This window comes from Pan troglodytes, chromosome 13 (assembly GCF_028858775.2).
Source record: "Pan troglodytes isolate AG18354 chromosome 13, NHGRI_mPanTro3-v2.0_pri, whole genome shotgun sequence".
Classification (NCBI taxonomy): domain Eukaryota; kingdom Metazoa; phylum Chordata; class Mammalia; order Primates; family Hominidae; genus Pan; species Pan troglodytes.
Window position 1 is genome coordinate 72,639,184 of NC_072411.2, and position 20,440 is coordinate 72,659,623.

General features: G+C 41.0%; 2 protein-coding genes across 2 annotated transcripts in view; one reads left to right on the plus strand and one right to left on the minus strand.

Moving 5' to 3' along the window:
* Nucleotides 1-20,440, plus strand: part of MYO3B (myosin IIIB) — a 477,280-nt gene that overhangs the window by 414,087 nt on the left and 42,753 nt on the right. The gene's annotated exons all lie outside the window — the stretch shown is intronic.
* Nucleotides 10,130-10,856, minus strand: LOC129143312 (high mobility group protein B1-like). Its single transcript, XM_054679103.1, has one exon. It carries the CDS (start codon nt 10,751-10,753, stop codon nt 10,130-10,132), a length of 624 nt encoding a protein of 207 aa, XP_054535078.1. The 5' UTR covers nt 10,754-10,856.

Below are 20,440 nucleotides of genomic sequence, written 5' to 3' on the forward strand. Positions count from 1 at the left end.
AGATTTTCTGTGAAAATGTGAGGTTAATGACAAAGAGGTTAGTGACAGCAAAGGGTGGCTAACACAGTCATCAGTTGGCAGGTCTAGTGTGGAAAGGGAGGGTGCAGCAGAGCAGGACAGAGACTTTTTTTTTTTCTTTTGTGGAAAATTCTCCCACAGATTTTCAGCCCTGCAATCATAGAACTTTAGAATTAAAAAGGATTTTAGTGATTATCTATTCCAACCCTCTTGTTTCAGGGGTTAGGAACTAAAGCCCAGAGCATGTGATTGGCCCAAGGCCACAACATTTCCTGGTTAACTTTCTTAATGTCTCTTCCCCCATACTTCTGCCAAAAGAATAATGTATATACAGAATGCACCAGTATTACGTATTGAACTTAAAAACACATTAAGCCTGGTCGTAGAAATCTAGAACCAGCTGCAAATGTTTACTTCCAGAAGTTCAACCATTTTGCAATAAACATGCAGTTGCTTCTCAACTCAAGGCAGTATATTCCATTATTAAACACATACTCCATACCAAGCATTATCTTATACACATTATCTTATTCAATTCCCACAATAATTCTGTTGAAGTTGATTTTTTAATTCCCACCTACAATGTGGAAAGTGAGGTATGAAGAGGTTAAATCATTTGCCCGAAATCCCATACCCAGTGCTGGGATTCCAACCAGATCTACCTGAGCCAAAGCCCTCACCATAACCATATCACTAAAATTGTTCTCGTATGTGCCATTCTGTTGATAGAGGTGCTTTTTGAGGATGTTTCAGGCGTGGCAGGGTAGAAATATCCCTAAAAAGCTTTATATTATTGTGAAGTTGGTGGTAAAGGGCCAACCTGGCAATACTAATGAGGCTGTTCTTCAAAGACATAGGATTCAAGTGAAAGTTTCTCTTTAATAAGACCATTCCCTACACCCTGGGTGAAGAGGAAAGAGAACCACAGATTTGCAGAATTTTGGGGCAAGAGGAAAGATTAGAAAGCCTCCCCAAACACCTCAATAAACCCATGAGAAAACCACAGCTTAGAGAAGTTAAGAGCCTTGCCACCATTTCTAGGTTAAAACAAAATGAGTGAATGAATTGGCCGGCAAAGAGAAGATAAGGCAATTCACATTTATTGAACACTTACTGTGTACCAGGCCCTGTCCCCGGGTGCTGTTTGAATTTCCTTTCCTTTCATCTGTCTCCTTCACTGACCATAAGGTTCATGAGGGCAGGGCAGGGATCATGTACATTCTCTTTAGTGAAGTATCCTTGGTGCCCATCACATGGCCATGGAAGATGCTCAATAAATATTTCTGACTGTTGGAATACATTAATGAATGAATCACTCACCAACTCTAGGGGGTCTTACCATCTCTTACATCTCTTTCTCTCTGTCTATCCATATAGATAGATATAGATACATATAGATATATAGACAGATATATCTATATCTGTTTTATGAGATAGATATATATAGATATCTAGATATCTAGATCTATATATAGATATATATCTATAGAGATTATATACCTAAATAGGTAGATAGATAGATGGATACAAAGATACATAGATCTCTAGATAAATCTATTTACATCTCTTTCTATACATAGATCTGTCTGTCTATAGCGAGAGGAGGAGATAGATTTCTAGAAAGAGAGAGAGAGAGAGTGAGCCAGCCTTGCTCTGTTGCCCAGGGTGGAGTGTAGTGGCACGATCGTAGATCACTGCAACCTCAAATTCCTGAACTCAAGTGATCCCCCCACCTCAGCATCCCAAGTGACTGGGACTACCTGAGCTTGCCACCACACTTGGCTAATTTTTTTAAATTATTTTTTGTAGGGACAAGGTCTCGCTATGTTGCCCAGGCTGGTCTTGAACTCCTGGGCTCACGCGATCCTCCCACCTTGGCTTTCCAAAGTGCTGGGGTTGCAGGCATGAGCCACCATGCCTGGCCCCATCTCCATTTTATAAATAGGAAAACCAAGGTGCAGTGACCCAAAACAACTTACCCAGGTTCATAGAGTTTACCTAAGTCAGTTGATTGCAAGGTGCATAGCCCCTTGTATACATCAGCACAGAAAAGCTACATCACCAAGCTGATAAACAAATCTGAATATCAGCTAACACTGGCTCTCTCCTGCCTCTCAGCAAGAGCTGGAGAACAAAGACCCAAGTGAGGTCTGTTAGTCCTAAGATGTTGTTATTATCACAATACATACTGGGATCTACTTATAGTATGCTGTGAGACATCATAAGTAATTAAAAGAGAACTGCACATCTTAAATGAGCTCTATACACTTGAACATGAATGCAGCCTTGGCCTTCCACTGTTTTGTTTCCAGCTCTCTCTGATGTGCACCTTAGTAGTCATTAGTCAGGAGCAACTGCAAGATTTTTCTATATCATGAAACATCCAAACATTTTTCCTAGAGAATCTATGTTATTTCTTGGGGCTCGCTGATATTGTACATTCTGATATTCATAAAGACACTGTCACCAACTGTTAGTGATGTCAGCCCAGCATTCCTTTTCATCCACTTTGATCATGTTACCTTCCTTCCTTTGGAAAATTATACCCTAACATACACACTGTTTATGGTTCTGATGGGGCCGTCAGGCATATTACACTAAACCCTGGCCAGAACTTCGGGTATGTGACCCAAGCTCATCTATCCGAATCAGCTATCTCCCTGATCACTGTAATTGGTCCAGAGTAGGACAAATGCCTCAAGTTAGGCCTCTCTGAGACTTTATATATGGCTACCTATTGACCTCCAAATCCCATCCTCCTGCCCTGTCATTTCTACCACCACCGCCATGGCCAAGTAGAGGAAGGCTGTATGAAGTTAAAAAAAAGTATCGTCAGTGCATGGCGAAGCTAGGGAGAAGAGAGCGGAGATGAGAGATGAGGAGAGGAGAGACTCTAGACTTGCAGGGGACAGCAGGAGACAGAAGATACAGGTTACATGATTTTAGTCCCTGGAATACCTGAAGCCAGCTCTTCTAGTAAGCCAGTGTTTCCTATGTTGGGTAAACACATTTGCAGTGGTTTCTGTCATTTGCAACTAACAGACATCTAACAAATTTTCTAATAGCAAATAGGAATTTTACCACAGGTTTCAAGGGAGAGAGGAACATGATGGCTAACTTTGTACTGTGAATTCATTGCCTGAGGCTGGCAGGGCCTGAACATCCCACCCAGTAGCAGCTGTGTTGAGGTAAACTGTGCTTCAAGCTAAGACTTACCCTTTGTGTGCAAATCCCAATCCTATCTGTATTCCAGTCGCCACCTCCTCCTTGCAGCCTTTCCTACCTTGCTTTTCTCTGGTTGTTCCAATCTGCCCAATGAGTATGCACTCTTTCCCAGCACACACACACACACCCTTGTTGCTATCACTTTCCTCTCTACTTTCCTGAAGGCGGCAAGTACCAGGTACAGAAGGTAATCATTAAATCCTCATTGACTGCTCTTGACCCAGCTGAATTTGTGATGTGAAGAGGATCTAAGGACAGTGTGGTGCCCCAGGCTTCTGAGAAAGAACCTGTGCAAGAGAGGGACATAGACATGGGCTCTGGAGCCCAATGATCACATCTGGCTCTGACATTGAGCCATGGGATCTCAGACAAGTAAGTTACTTACCCCCCCCAAACCTAAGTTTTGATTTCTGTAAAATAGGGACGGTAACCATCATTTTGCAGGGTTGTGGTGAGGAGTAAAGGTAGTACATGCCAATCACACCAGGTAGGGGGTGTTCCAAAAATGATAGTTCTTGCACTACTGCCTTAACTAAAGACGGCCCGATGATTGATGGGAATCTTGTGGGCACTGGAGACATGAGTTGTCTGGTGCAGCCTTAGATGAGGAAGACTGAATTACGAGGTAGAAGCCATTATTAGCCTTATGTCTCTGCTGCATCTTCATTTTGCCCCTCTTCTCCTTGTTTACTGTTATTCTCTAAGTGCTTGTTTTTGTTTTTGTTTTTGTTTTATGAGACAGAGTCTCACTCTGTTACTCAGGCTGGAGTGCAGCAGCATGAACATGGCTCACTGCAGCCTTGAACCCCCAGATTCAAGCAATCCTCCCACTTCAGCCTCCTGAGTAGCTGGGACCAGGCACACACACCACCACGACTGGCTAATTTTTGTATTTTTTTGTAGAGATGGGGTCTTGTCATGTTGCCCAGGCTAGTCTTGAACTCCTGGGCTCAAGCAGTCCTCCTGCCTTGGCCTCCCAAGGTGCTGGGATTATAGGTGTGAGCCACCAAGCCTGGCTTCTGAGTGCTTTAATGGTATTCCCAGCTATCCAAGGTCCTCCAGCTCCAAAGAGCATGCCATCTGTGCCTTCGTAGGCTTCCCTTCTCACTGTTATTCCAACCAACCTTTCTCCTTGCTCAGCCAGCCTAATTAATGAATGAGGCTTCTGTGATTGTGGTTGCTAAGGAATCCACCCTCCCAAATGTAGTTGCATCTTAGTGAGGACCTTTTACAGTCAAAATACCTGAATCCAGGTGTTTCCAACATTTTCACCATCTATTACACCTTTTATTATTCTCTCTCGTTGATGCTATATTTTGAAATGGATGTCTTCTCCCAAGGGTAGGATTTGTTTAATAAAATTAACTTTCCCACTTCATTAATTATAGGAATGGTTGCCATTAGGGCTTAACCCAAGAGCATGATACAGTCAATGTTACCACACAGAGTAAGTTAATTTCTGGCCAAAAGGAAAAAAAATTTGAAGTACTAATTAGCCTGTTTGTGATTCTGGCTGGGTTTGTTGTAATACTGCAAATAATTCAAGTCCCATCACAACCTTTCTGAGGGGCACCCCTACCTGAACTCCCCCAAAAGCTGTCGCTTCAGGTAGAGGCCCTGGAGAGGACTGGTCCGTGAGTCCCTTACCTGGTAGGTGGTCCCTGTTTGACTGTTACCATTTCCAGCCCCTCTGCTTTCTCCTCACCAGAGCTGGCTTTTACCTGAGTTTATCTGGGCCTCAGAGTACAACGTAAACCGTGCAGAACGATGTTTCTAACTGTTCCACATACCTACACATTACCACACATTCATAATTGGACTTGATTTGGCCATGAAATTCCTTAATTCTGACTACATGTTTTCTCCCACCCATAAGGTTTATAGGGGAAGAACAACTCATTTAAATAGGCATCTCTTCCTCTGTTCTTTTTCCACCCTCTGCCCCCAAACCACCACTACCCTAGAAACCTCCCGCTGCCCCCCCAGGGCCTAGAGAAGGCCCTTTAAGGGGATAAGAAATGGTGCATTTTGTAGAAAGCAACCTCCAAGCTGAATTAGGTGAAAGAAGCCATTGTTCTTAACACACATGGTCACCAGCCACAGGCCTGTAAAATAGGCTTAGATTCCTTCAGAAAAGGAGTCTCTTTGAGCAGCCTAGCCCCTTCTAACTAGGTGTACTATCTTCACCTCTTCTTGACCCTCATGAAGTTGGTTTTCTGTCTACACATTTTTCTGCTTAGGCAGGAAAATATGGCTGGGGTGGGGAATCTCCGTTTCAGGGATGTAGTGCCAGAATTCTGAGCTGTCCAACATTTACCTTGCCCTACTCTCAGCATCCCTGTCTTCTTTGGGAAATCTCACTGTCTAGGTGGGAAGTAGGCTCCATGTTGTCTCTCTCCCACTACAGAGCCACCATGGAACAAACCCTTGAAAGAGGCCCTGCCTCGAGAGCAGCCTGGCCAACATGGTGAAACCTCGGCTCTACTAAAATACAAACAAAATTAGCCGGGCATGGTGGCACACCTGTAATCCCAGCTACTCAGGAGGCTGAAGCAGGAGAATCGCTTGAGCCCAGGAGGCAGTTGCAGTGAGCCGAGATTGCGCCACTGCACTCCAGCTTGGGCAACAAAGGGAGACTCCATCTCAAAAGAAAAAAAAAAAAAAAAAAAGAAGCCCTGCCGAGCTGGTGCTCCTCCCAGACTCTTCAGCCAACCAAGCAAGGAGCTGTGGAGGTTGGAGAACAACAGCAGCAAGGCCTGTTTGTATTGCCTGGCCCTCCAGAGTACCCCTGGATCCTGCCTGTTGTCCATGCTGGGTTCTCAACCCTCCCATCAATTCTATGAGTCCCTGACTTCCTTCCAGTGAATTTCCTTTTTGCATAAGATGGTCTCAATTTTTCCCACCCTGTCTAGTGGTTAGGGGAAAAAAAAGAAAAGATGGTCTCAGTTTCTGATGACTACAGTCATGAACCCTAAATGATTGTGGTATTATCTTCAAGGTGAATGAATCTTCTGGACAAGTAGATATAATAATATCTATTATTAGTGCCTCTGTTGCCAACATTTCTGGCTCTGTATTCTGCTGTTTATTGCTCACTTAACTAAAAAGCTTCACATTCTAATACAATGAATTAGAATAAGATGGCTAGAGAAAGATCAGGACAATATCAGAGTAGGGAACAAACAATTCTAAAAGGGTCAAAGGGTCTAGTTGTGCAACCTATTTCTCAACATAGCACCTAAACATCATAATTATAGCATTTGGGGACAGCTAAAATGATTGATTTTCCAGAAAATATCTGTTGTTTAATTACAGGATCATATGGGTCTTTTGGCAACGAACAGATCCCAAAACAGACTTTAAGCACCATCTTGAGAAACTTGTGATTTGCTTAGTGTGCTTTTAATTTAAAGCATATGGTTTCACATTCAACTGCAGTGTCCAAAATGAAGACATTGGCAATGAATCACTCTATTGGAGAAAACGCAGTGCTCCTGGACCAGGTCTTTTGGTCTGTGTATTCAAATGGTTCTGTTTAGAGGCGTAAACACAAAGCAGCTCTGCCTGCTTCAGCCGGCTGTTCCTGGGATTCATGAGACATCAAAGGGCCTCACAAACGAATTCCCCTGCAATGCACAGTGCTTGGCACCATGGCCTGCCTCCATCTGAATAAACAGAGTGCAGTGTGGTCACTGGAAACTACGATTAGAATGATTAGAAGGCCGAAAAGATCATTTATTTTGTGTGCAACTTTTCCTTTTTGAATCTCTCAGCCTTCCAGCTTAGTCTGACACTTCATGGCCCTTGGGGAATCCAGCTATCCTGTGTGGAAATTCAGAACTGCAGCCTTTATACTAAGAACCACGCTATGGCTACAGGCCACAGACCCGAGTCCATTGAGACCACATGTGGTCTACCTGCTGGTGAGGGATGGCAGTAAGGACACAGAGTGTAGTTGTAAGGATGTGGGCTCTGGACTTACATGGCCCAAATTTGTATGAACAAGCCATTTCCTAGTTATGTGAACTTGGGTTAAGGGGTCCTGGGCTTCAGTTTCAGAATCTATAAAACGGTAATAACAGTACAAATCTTTCAGAGTTGTTAGGGGAATTAAATGAAATTACCCATGTCCAGAGCTAAGCTAAGAATCTAGTACCTCGTAAGCTATAAAACTATAGTTAACCATTATTGTAATTATAATTACAATTATTATTAGAAATAGGTCCTGCCTCTTTGCCTCAAGTCCTTTCATGCCTCTGTTTAAATTCAATGCACATTTAATGAAGTGCCTACTGCAGGTCAGGCCCAGTGTGTTAGATACATACTTCTCAGAGTGCTGTATGGCTTGAAAAATAGCTTTTGTGTTTCTCTGTTCATTTTCTTCAGTGTTTCCACCCATCCTGTCTTCATTTCACCCTGCAAGACATTCTCCCTCACTCCTCATTGTGTTCCTAGTCATTCTCTATCTCTGTACCACCCAGTAGTAAGGACTACATCAAGCTAAAGCATAGAATACTGTTCGTACTGGTAGCACCCATTTGACAATACTCCAGGCAGTTACATCAAAGGAGAGGCATTTCAGAAGGTGTATACAATCTGTTTTATTTTCCAAAGAGAGCTCTGGGTAGAAAATCTATTACTCCCCAAGATTTGTAGTAGCTCTTTATGTATTAGGCACAGTAATCTGTTGTCAAATATAGCTGTTACAAGTATTTTCTTTCTATTTATCATCTGTTTGTTTTTACCGTTAAAAGGGTTTTTTTGCCATAATCCCAGCAATTTGGGAGGCCAAGGCAGGCGGATCATTTGAGGTCAGGAGTTAGTGACTAGCCTGGCCAACATGGTGAAACCCCATCTCTACTAAAAATACAAAAACTTAGCCAGGCATGGTGGCGGGCGCCTGTAATCCCAGCTACTTGGGAGGCTGAGGCAGGAGAATTGCTTGAACCTGGGAGGTGGAGGTTGTAGCGAGCCGAGATTGTGCCACTGCCCTCTAGCCTGGGTGACAGAGTGAAACTCCGTCTCAGAAAAACAACAAAAAAAGTTATTTTTGATGTGTTCAGCTCAATATTTTAGAGTGCTTGCCCTTAGTCTCAGGCTTAGAAAAATCTTTCCCACCTTGTGATTAAATATTCACCCATATTTGCTTTTATCATTTTTTAAATTTTTTAATATTTAGATTTAATACAAATATCCTTAAAATGTTTATCTTTATCTAGGATTTATCTAGCAAAAATTATTAAATTCATAAGTCAGCCATAATTGTTGATTATTTTCCCTTCCTGGAGATCTTGCCTTGCTTCTTATGGCAGTGATGGCTCTGGGAAGGCACTAATGAAGGAATGCCAAAATGGTCCACTGGATGTAAACAATAGAGAACTCTGAAGATAAGCCCTTCCTTGTTGTTGTTGTTTTTTAACTCTGCAATTATTAGTTTATTAGTATCTTCTAGGACTCAGATGTTCAGTATTCCTCCTGAAATTACATAAACAAATCCAAATGGAAATAATCCAAGTCAAAATTATATAACAAAACAACACTCCATCGCAAAAGCACGTAAAATTATAAGAACGCTATTTTAGAATACTGGCACTTCAAGAAAACGATAATCTCGAAAACCACAAAATTGCCAAATTGTTCCCTAAACTGCTAAGCAGATAAACATGACTAATGAATGAGTTTGGGTTTTGTAAAGAAAAATCATTCAAATAAATTGAATAATTCATACTGAAATGCAAAGTTTAAGTGTCTTCCTTCCTCTGATCTACTTGGATTTATAAGGGGGCAAACCATAATATGGGAAAATATACCCTATTTTAAAAGCTGGCCCAATTAATTAAAAATACTTTTCATGGAAAGTCTCATTTCCTGAGCAGTCCATATTTAGATAAATGGGAAAAGACATCTATAGCCAGCATTTTCATAGTCTTCACTGAGACTAATGTCAACCAAAAATTTAATTTGGCAGTCTTATATTCTAAGCTCATGCTTTTGGGGATACATTCTCAGGTCTTCTTTAATGTGGGAACTGCAAAATATCACTGCCATTACATGGTAATGGGAGTTAAAGAATAGAGTCCTCATGTAAAGGATAAAGCATACTTTTCTATTAGTCCTTTAAGGACAGACTTTCAAAATGTTTGCTTCTAATAATCCCATGCTGTGAGTAGATTGATTACTCATCAGTTTGTAAATATAAGTGGGCTATGTGAAATTTCTTAACTGATCAAGATTTTGGATTTTCAGTTACAGATGAAAACTGTCTCAACTTAACTTTACCCCCATTATGATATGCAGGGTGCATAGACAAAAGCTTTTTATTAGCTAACTATATGAAAGGATAAACACTGTAATAATTCATGTGATTCAAAATGGGCAAAAGCTTCCCCTCAAGAAGAAAAATTTCAGACCTATGAAAACGACAACAATACTAATAAAAAAAATTTGTATTTACTTAGAAGCATTCAGAATGTCAACAAAGCAGCTGCCACTTTTTATTTTGTAATTACAGAGTGGTATTCAGTTAACAGAACAACAATTATTTCATATAAGCTGCATCAGAGACAACTAAAGATGAAAAACTACCATCCCCATATATAACTAATTTGTGCTGTGCACCAACAAGAACCTGCTTTAAATTTCCACGCCAGTTTACAACCCCCATACTGTACCAGGCAAGGTTAGTGGCTATTGAAAATACCACCAGGACAGGGCTATCTAAAGACACATTTGGTAGTGTGTTAACTGTACAAAAAAAGACACTGTACAGTGTAAAAACAAATCTCACACAGCCTTATATTTTAATTTTTTTATTTAAAAGGAGTGAGTTGTGTACAGGGGGGTTAAATGCTTTATAGACAAGGAAAAAAACTAGGCTAGAACCAACTTATTCATCATCATCTTCTTCATCTTTCTCCTCATCATCCTCTTCATCTTCCTTATCTTCCTCCTCTTCCTTCTTTTTCTTGCTTTTTTCAGCCTTGACAACTCCCTTTTTTGCTGCATCAGGCTTTCCTTTAGCTCGATATGTAGCTGTATCCTTTTTGTATTTTTCCTTCAGCTTTGCAGCCTTCTTTTCACAAAGCTGCTTGTCATCTGCAAAAGTGTTATTCCACATCTCTACCAGTTTCTTTGCAACATCACTAATAGGCAGGCCAGGATGCTCTCCTTTGATTTTTGGGCAATACTCAGAGCAGAACAGCAAAAAGGCCGAAGGAGGCCTCTTGGGTGCATTGGAATCCTCGAACTTCTTTTTTGTCTCCCCTTTAGGAGGGATATAGGTTTTCATTTCTCTTTCATAACGGGCCTTGTCCACCTTTGCCATATCTTCAAATTTTCCTTTATCTTTAGCAGACATGGCCTTCCACCTCTCTGAGCACTTCTTAGAAAACTCTGAGAAGCTGACTGAGGCATCTGGGTGCTTCTTCTTACACTCCTCCCGACAAGTTTGCACAAAAAATGCATATGATGACATTTTGCCTCTCGGCTTCTTAGGGTCTCCTTTGCCCATGTTGAGTTATTTTTCCTCAGCGAGGCACAGAGTCACCCAGTGCCCGTCCGGCTCTCACTTGCCCCGGCACTGTCTCTGTGGAGCTCAATGTACTGCAGTGGCTGTGAGAATGGGAGCCAGGCACAGCCTCCTCACCCTCTCCACTCTGTAACATTAACCTTCCTTGTTTTTATATAGTTTAATGATTTGTAGCAATGTACTGTAATAGCTTAGCCTTTTAATTTGGGTTTTCTGCTGCACTTATAACAAAGTTTTGAATACCGAGTGAATCACTTAATAGGATTTGTCTTCTCAAGTGTGCTAGGGCAGCAAAAAAAGTTAAATTCACTCTTAGGTCCTTTTTACTTTTTGCTTCTGCTGTTCCCATTCCAGCCAAGGCTTTCCTCACCTCAGTTGGACTATTATAATGTCCTTTTTGATTCTCTTCTTTCCCTCTCTCCTCTAAATTATTCTGCATGCCACTGCCAACTACTATATGTCATCCTCCTGATCAGAAGCTCCAGCGTCTCCCCAGAGCCCATGGGATAAAAGACAAAATCTTTAAGAATGACTTCTGCCAGGCGCAGTGACTCACACCTGTAGTCCCAGCACTTTGGGAGGCCAAGGCAGGTAGATCACCTGAGGTCGGGAGTTTGAGACCGGCCTGATCAACATGGAGAAACCCTGTCTCTACTAAAAATATAAGATTAGCCAGGCATGGTGGTGCATGTGCGTGTAGTCCCAGCTACTCAGGAGGCTGAGGCAGGAGAATCACTTGAACCTGGGAGGCAGAGGTTGCAGTAAGCCAAGATCACACCATTGCACTCCAGCCTGGGCAACAAGAGCGAAACTGTCTCACAAAAAAGAAAAACAAAAAACAAAAAAAAAACTTCCAAACCTTCATAAACTTTATTTTCCTAAAATCTCCACTTCCCTGCTCCTGAAATCAGTGGTGATACTAGGGGAAGGCCTGTGGGCACTTTAAGCACCCTCAGAATACATTACTTAGGCCCATGAAATCCACGCCCCCCCCCCCATAGAAGTCTTAGTATTGTTTGAAATGGAAAATATTAATTGTCCATATAAGTGTGAAAGAAAGCATCTTTAGGAAACATTGCTATTTTGAAAAAAATCTAGTGGCATATTATCTAAGAAAATACAAAATACTATGCATTTGCTATATAAGTCATTTGATAGCCCATAAAATATTTATTTTATTCTAAAAGATTGTTTTTCTAAACGTCTTAAAACTTTCATATTTTTTTCTCTTCTCATTATTCCTATGGCATAGATTAGTGTCATTGATATCCCCAGATTTCATAGATGAAAGAGTCACACAAACATCAGCCACCTTTTTTTTACTACAAAACAGGAAAACAGTAGTTATTCCCAATCCAACAGTCTTTGGGATTTAGGATGACAGTTGTCTGCTTCATATTGGGTAAAGGTTTTGTGTGTTTTTAGGCAAAGGTTTTGTGTAATCATTCAAGAAAATTTTTGGTTTGGTTTTAAAATGCTTAGAAAAACATAAATATTCATCAGTAGAAACTTGTTAACATAATGGCACATCCATAAAATGGAATACTATGGAACCATGAATAAGAATGACATAGCTATATCATCATGGACCACATAACAATGTTGTGATCAACAATGAACCACATATAGGATGGTGGTCCCGTAAGATTATAATACCATATTTTTGCTGTACCTTTTCTAAGTTTACATATGTTTAGATACACAATTTTTTACCACTGTGTTATAATTGCCTACAGTATTTTGTACAGGAACATGCTATACAGGTTTGTAGCCTAAAAACAACAGATTATACCATATAGCTTAGGTGTCTGATAGACTATACCATCTATGTTTGTGTAAGTACACTATAGGTTATTCCAATGAAGACAAAATTGTCCAATGGCACATTTCTCAGAACATATCCTCGTTGTTAAGCGATGCTTGACTTTATGCAAAAGCCTCCATGTTATATTGAAATATTAAAAAAGCAAAGCACAGAGTGTGTAAATATGCTCACATTTGAGGGTTTTGTTTTTATTTTTATTTTTGTTTTACAGGCAGGAGATGTAGCCTTAGAATTGTATGTATATAGAATAGTTCACACAAGGTAGTAAGGGCAACAGTTTCCTCTGGAGCAAGGGCTGGGGTTCTGGGGAGGACTTATTTATTCTATAATCTTTTGTGCTATTTAACTTTTTTTCTTTACCTAAAGTGTGTGAATTTTTTCAATTAAAACTGTTAATTAAACATTTTAAAAATAAAATTTATGATGAAATTTTACCCTCATTCAATGACCCTTAAGCTAAGAGGGAAGTGAACTGTATCAACAGATACAGAAGCCAAATAGGTCAGCACTTTTGAGTTAGAGAGGAACAATAATTCTTTCTGAAACAAAAGAACATTCTTCAGTGACTGCATATCATTCAGAACTTAAGCAACAAAAAAAGACAAAGTAGGGATAGAAAAGCTATAATAATTAAAGCAACCCAAACAATTTCCTTCCAGAAATGTGGGAAAAGAAAGAAGAGAAGGTGACCCTTAAGGAACATGGTATTTCAGAAAGAGGCCACACAAATGCAGTTGTGCACATGTATAGCGAGTTAGCTAGTTCTCAAGTCTCCATTTTTGCTGATGGTAGAAAACAATCTGGTAGCTTCCAGGTAAACTCAGTCACTTCCAGGATTTTTCACAGTCTCTCTTTAACATAAACACTCAGTTAATTTAGGCTTCTCCTCCCTCACCCTTCTTCTCTTATCCCCTTCTTAGCCAAATTTTAAAACATTTTTTACTGTACCTGTTATCTGTATTTCCCGCTGGAGAACCCCTTTGGGTCCTACCGCTCTCCTGAAACACATTATCAGGGTTGCCAAAGACCTCCAGGTTGCCAGATCCAGGGTGTCTTCTCTGTCCTTTTCTCATTCCGCCTCTCAGCAGCATTTGACAAGGCTGACCCATGGTTTTCTTAAACCACTCTCTTCTCAGCTTCTGTGAAGACTCACCCTTCTGGCTTTCCCCCAGCCTCATGGCTGCTCTTTGTTTCCTCCCAAACCTCTAAATGCCAGGGGTTCCTCAGGCATCAGAGAACCTTTTTTCTTCTCCCTTTACATTTATTCTCCAAGCCTGAAATTCCACTGATGTGTTGATGATGCCCCAGTTCATATGTCCAGCCCAGATTGTTTCTCTGGATTTCAGACACACACAGAGCTTCCTACTTGATATCTCCACTCAGATGTTTCCAGGGTATCCTATGCTTAGCATGTCCAGAACTGAACTCTTGATCCCCTCATGTCTTGAAAACCTTAGTCCTCCCTTGGTATTTCCTGTTTTAATAAGTGGCATCATGTCTGGCCGGGCACGGTGGCTCACGCCTGCAATCCCAGCACTTTGGGAGGCGACGGGGGTGGATCACCTGAGGTCAGGAGTTCAAAACCAGCCTGGACAACATGGTAAAACCCTATCTACTAAAAATACAAAAAAAATTAGCCAGGCTTGGTGGCGGGTGCCTGTAATCCCAGCTACTCGGGCGGTTGAGGCAGGAGAATTGCTTGAACCCAGGAGGCAGAGGTTGTAGTGAGCTGAGATCATGCTACTGCACTCTAGCCTGGGGGAGAGAGTGAGACTCCATCTAAAAAAAAAGAAGTGGCACCAACGTCCACCCAAGGATCCAAGCCAGAAGTCTGGAAGCCATTCTTGCTGGTCTCCTTTCCCTCATTTTCCACATCCAGAGCATCAACAAGTTCTGTTTTGACCTTCTGAATACATCTTGATTTTGTCCATTTCTCTTCCTCTTCACTGCCACAACCCTGGTCCAGATAACCATCGCCTCTGACCTGTAGTAGCCTCCTCACTGGTCCCCTCACTTCCCCTTAGTGTCAGTACGTATATGGGACTCCCAGCAGAGACAGTGATCAGCGTTGAAGAAATAAACTGCTTCGTGTCTTTTTCTTCACATTTTCCTTCCATAGCTTCCCATTGACTTAAAAAAAAAATTCAAACTGCCTCCCTGGCCATCAAAGCTCTGTATGACGTGTCCATACTCCATTTCTTCAGCTTTACCTCACATCATGATCCCCTTCCTCACTACATTCTAGCTACACTGGGCAGATCTGATCTGCCTCCGGGACATGGAGATGGCATTTGCATTACGCTGTCCCGTCAGCCTAGAACACTTTTCTCATTCTTCAGGCCTCAACCATCAACTCTTCAGAGAGGCCATCATCCACCACCATATCCATGAGTTCCTTTTCCTCTGTAATTTTGACTTAAAACAATCTATTCATTTCCTAGCCTGCAATTATTGTTTATAGTTGAACTCCATCACTAGAATGAATGAAATCTCCATGAAGGTATGAGTCATGTCTGTCTTGCCCACCTAATACATTCCTAGAAAGTGACACATGGAGGACATTCGATCAATGATGAGCATTGCTGTGGATTTAGGAATGCGTAAATATTTGCAACATTTTCTCTAACTCTGCTATGATGTTCCTTATAAAAATAAAATACAGGCCGGGCGCGGTGGCTCACACCTGTAATCCCAGCACTTTAGGAGGCCGAGGAGGGCAGATCACCTGAGGTTGGGAGTTCAAGACTAGCCTGATCAACATGGAGAAACTGTGTCTCGACAGAAAATACAAAATTAGCCAGGCGTGGTGGCACATGCCTGTAATCCCAGCTACTGGGGAGGCTGAGGGAGGAGAATCGCTTGAACCCAGGAGGCGGAGGTTGCTGTGAGCCCAGATAGCGCCATTGCACTCCAGCCTGGGCAAAAAAAGCGAAACTCCATCTCAAAAAATAAAATAAAAATAAAATAAAATACAAGTAATAAATATACTCTTCTCTTAATAAGTAATTATCATCTGGGAGGAAAAGCATTCATGAGTAGAAATTTATATTCCTATTTTCTCAGTTATAATAAGTCAAATTGTATGAGATTGTTGCTATTAGATAGTTTGTTACTACCAAACAACAATTTCAAAAGGTACAAACTAATAAAGTGTACATATATAGTTTAAGCTGTAGTATCAGTTGGGATAGATTAGATTATGATGCAGAAATAAACAATCCCCACAACTTCGTGGCTTACAGCCACAAAGGTTTCTTTCGCATTTGTGCTATACTGCATGGGTCAGCTGCGGCTCTGCTCTGTGTCCTCTTCACTCCAGACCCCAGGCTGATATAGCAGTTTTCATCTAGATCATCCTGGGCATTATGGCAGAGACTTGGCAAACCACACTTTAGTTTCTATCTACAAAGACACATACCCTTTTGGCCCACATTTCACTGGCCAAAGGAAGTTTCATGACCATTCCTGAATTCAGCAGGGTAGAGAAGTGAATCTTTCTGCTGGGAGAGGCACTTCAGGGATAGGAACACAAATATTTAGTGTAAAAGTAATACAGTCTATCACAGTTAGCCTGAGCAGCTACTGTTTTCACCTGGTAATAGCTAGCTACATTTTAGTTATTAATATATATCCTAGCAGTAAATAGGACTAGGCTTATGCCATTTAGCCTATTCATAAATGCGATATTATGTGGTAAAAATACCTACATTAGCGTTCTGACCTGTATTTAGCATTTTATAATAATGTAGGTTTCTTTTATTTAGTAGACGCTCTAGGTAAAGGAACAAAGCTTGTAGAAATCAGGAATTCTAAAGTATAATAGAAATCCCTCTGCTTTGCTTGTTGATTTGAAAGATATGTTTTGTGAAGGAGAAGTAATATAATTAGGGGTCACTGACTTTCGATGTTCTGTTTTAAGTTTGTACACTTTTAAGGATACCTATAGACAAAATCCAGAAATGCTTATGAAGTTGCCTGAAATTTGGGGACAGGTACACTTCTGGAGGTTTCCTATACTAAGTTAATCCCGTGATGTAAAGAATAGTTACAGGCGAGGCGGAGGCTGCAGTGAGCCGAGATTGGGCCACTGCACTACAGCCTAGGTGACAGCGTGAGACTCTGTCTCAAAAAAAAAAAAAAAAAAAAAAAAAAGAATAGTTACAGACATCAGAATGGTTTGGGAGCATATGGGTTCTGGGGTAATTTTATTACTTACTTGCTATGTACCTTCTCTTTCTACAAGATACAGATATTTATATGTAAGTGCCACAGACTTCTGAGTACAGTTCATGGGCAACAAAAGAACTGATAATCAATTAATAGACATTAAAAGGATGGTACTTTGTAAGCATTACTTTGACTTCCCAGTGGGATTATACAAGATTGAAGGATCCAAAAGGCAACCAAGAGAAGTTCCCATTAATGATAAACAGCATTTCTCTTATCCCCTCCTTTGCTTCTCCAGAGGTGGCACTTCAGATTCTTGTTACCGTTTACATGTCCTTTGCATAGATGTGCTCAGAACGACATCACCCAATAGGAAAAAAAAAACATATAACTTTGCTCATGGTCCCAGTATGCTTCAGCTGGCTTATTCAAGCCCAAAGAGAGAGAGACAGACAGACAGACAGACACAGAGAGAGTATGTGTGTGTGTGTTTCAGCACTTGCAGCCTCTCATGAAATTAACCATTGATCTAAAACTGAGAGATGCAAATCCAGAGAAAACTGGAAGCAGTCCAGGGCCCACAATATAAAGTTAATTACCTAAGGAAAACTACAAGAAAGACTTTTGTTTTCCATCAAAATCTCCTCCCCAGGCTGTTAGCTATGTCGTACATAGGCCCAATCGATATATTAGCGCTTGAGAACCAAAGTCCCTTGGAATAAATTAATCTGTCAGGGAAAGAAATAAACAAAGAACAAATTAACATGTCTTAAGACATTGCTTAAATTTTCATAAATACAGACCTTGAGATGGGATGATGAGTTCCCACGAGCCTAAGCTAATATTTGGTTGTAATTAAGAGTTGCTCTTTCATGTTTCTTCTGATGTAGGTGGGAAATCACCCACGTGCTTGCTGAGTTCCTTGCCCATGTTCCTTCACAAATGCCACTGTTTACTTCATTAATGAGAAATAGATGCCTCACACATTATACTGGCATACTTAGCTTGTTTCACCTCTAGCTAACATTAACATAATGGAAAACTATACACAAATATACACACTCACACATATACATACCACACACACACACACATGTCATACAAGCAGGTATTCCTTCAGGAATCTCCATACATTTTTAGTGGCTCAAAAGGACCTAATGGCCTAATACATGATGTGCTAGACCCATCCAAGATGTTCATACCTCAGACCTCTGGTGCTAACAATCCCTATGTGCCCTTCACTGTGTGCAGGTGTGGAGTGAAATTGCTGATGATTAGCAGGAAGAGAGACAACTATGTAAGTTACTTATTTGTAAGGACTCATTTAAATACAAGAACCAGAAAAAAATCTATCTCAAACTAGCGTAGACCAAAAGACAATTTATTGGGGTCCAATGATGTCATTAGGCTGCTGTTTCTTTCTCCCTGTGGTTCAATGCTGCTTATTCTCAGCAGGTGACATTATCAGTGCTGGTAAGGTGTCCACTGCCAGCCCTGAGCCTATATCCATGAAGTAGAACTCAAGATCCCGAAAGACAAAGGGCTGTTCCTCTTCCAGTGTCCATATCTCAGATCTCCTAGAGGAACTTCAGCCCTGCCTGAGTCCTGTGCCCGCTCTTGAACTAATATTAATCACTCTGGGTGGGGAAAGGGGGGCCAGGCCCTGGCCATGTGTTCAAATTGATTTGGAAAGAGGCAGACTGGGGAGATCAGCCACATCCAAATGCCTGCAAAGGAAAGAGGAGACTCTCACCACAGCAGAGGGGTAGAGACGTTAGACAGGTCAAACAACCAATGCCCACCTCAAGAATTTTATTTCCAAGGCCAGGCACAGTGGCTCACGCCTGTAATCCCAGCACTTTAGGAGGCCAAGGCGGGTGGTTCACGAGGTCAGGAGATCAAGACCATCCTGGCTAACACAGTGAAACCCCATCTCTACTAAAAATACAAAAACAAAATTAGACGGGCATGGTGGTGGGCACCTGTTGTCCCAGCTACTTGGGAGGCTGAGGCAGGAGAATGGCATGAACCCGGGAGGTGGAGCTTGCAGAGAGCCGAGATCATGCCGCTGTACTCCAGCCTGGGTGACAGAGCAAGACTTTGTCTCAAAAAAAAAAAAATTTATTTCTAGTGTATTCATCATGTTCAATTGCTGAATGAGCTGATTTACAGAAGAGGCCAAGATAGAGATCCTTATGTTTACATAGCAAGTCCAAGCTCTGTTAACAAAATTGATTACCCTCTATCAGGCAGTCAAGTAATTTTCTATCAAGTTCTAAACAAAAACTCACTATAGGCCTTTAAAAGCTGACATGAGATACCTACATATGTTTCTTTTCCCAGTTACGGTAGCTTTCTCAAATGAATTTAAATAACTTCCTACTTCAAACTACATCCTGCTTGATGGAATGTATCTGTGCTAATTATCTTATTACTTACTATTACTAAAGCATACCCAGGAAAAACCAACAGAGTACAGTACTTTTTATCAGTTGAGAACTTTTAAAATGCTAATTTCTGTGATTGCATAATTTCATAACTCAGCACTCTTGAGGATTTCGCATTTGGGTAGTAGATGAAATTTGAATTGTTTATTTTGATGTGAGATGCTTGTTCTAATTATTGAGCAATTTATATATTGTGAAGCTAGTTTATATAATTCTCAATACATGGACACAGAGCTGGAAATATATTAATATTCTCCAAAGCTATACTGTCATGGAAAAGAGAATAGTCTCTGAACCAAGTAGTTGCAGATCCATGAGACCAGAGGAGCCGTTGAGTCTGTTCTTTTCGGGAAGCCAGATAAGCATGGCTGGTGCTTTATTAACCTCCACGTAGGATTCAGATTTACCCCAGTGAAAGGCATGGCAAATTCATCAGGACTACAAACAAACCATGTTCTGAGATGGATGGGATTAGCAGGTCAGCCCCCTCGGCAACTGGAGGGGCACCACCTAGATCCTTATGAAGCGGAGATTTGGCAGATTAAAAACACTGCCTCAAAATTACTTACATAACATCCATCATGTAGAAGCAGTGTGTTTAACCCATGATTGGGGTAATGTTTTTAAGTAAATATTCTATCAACAATGATTGGGCTTTTTTGTTTGTTTGTTTTTTTAAAGGGCAAGGGCCAGAGTCATTTTGGCAAAATAGAATCCCCAAAGACCAGCCCCTGGAATAACACTTATTGCAGCAAAGCTTCACGTAAAATTTGTAAAATGGGTGTGAAAAAAAATTTGCACAAAATGCGGGTGTTGAGGACAGTGGGGACAGTGGGAATTCTACAGATTGGAAATGAAATCAGGAGTAGTTCAGTGTTTTCTCCTTGAAAGTTATATTCCTGGGGATGGGAGAGGACCAGGCAGGAGAATTCAAAAGCCTCCTACTACTGCATTCAATAAAATAAAAAGAAGACAGCATGTTAAAGAGACTAGCAATAACATTTCATAAATCTTTGAAAATAGCAACCATGGGTATAGCACAATTAATTTCTATACACCATCTCTTTTTCATAGGGAACTTGTCAGTTTCTCCCTCCCTAGAGCTTCAGTGAGGAGTTTATGGCTTTATTTTGCTTTGTTACAAGTGAGTAGACTGAAGCAGGGTTTTTCCTCCTGTGTGGACCTACATCCAAATGTAGGAACTTCATAGATCAATTTTTGAATCCCATT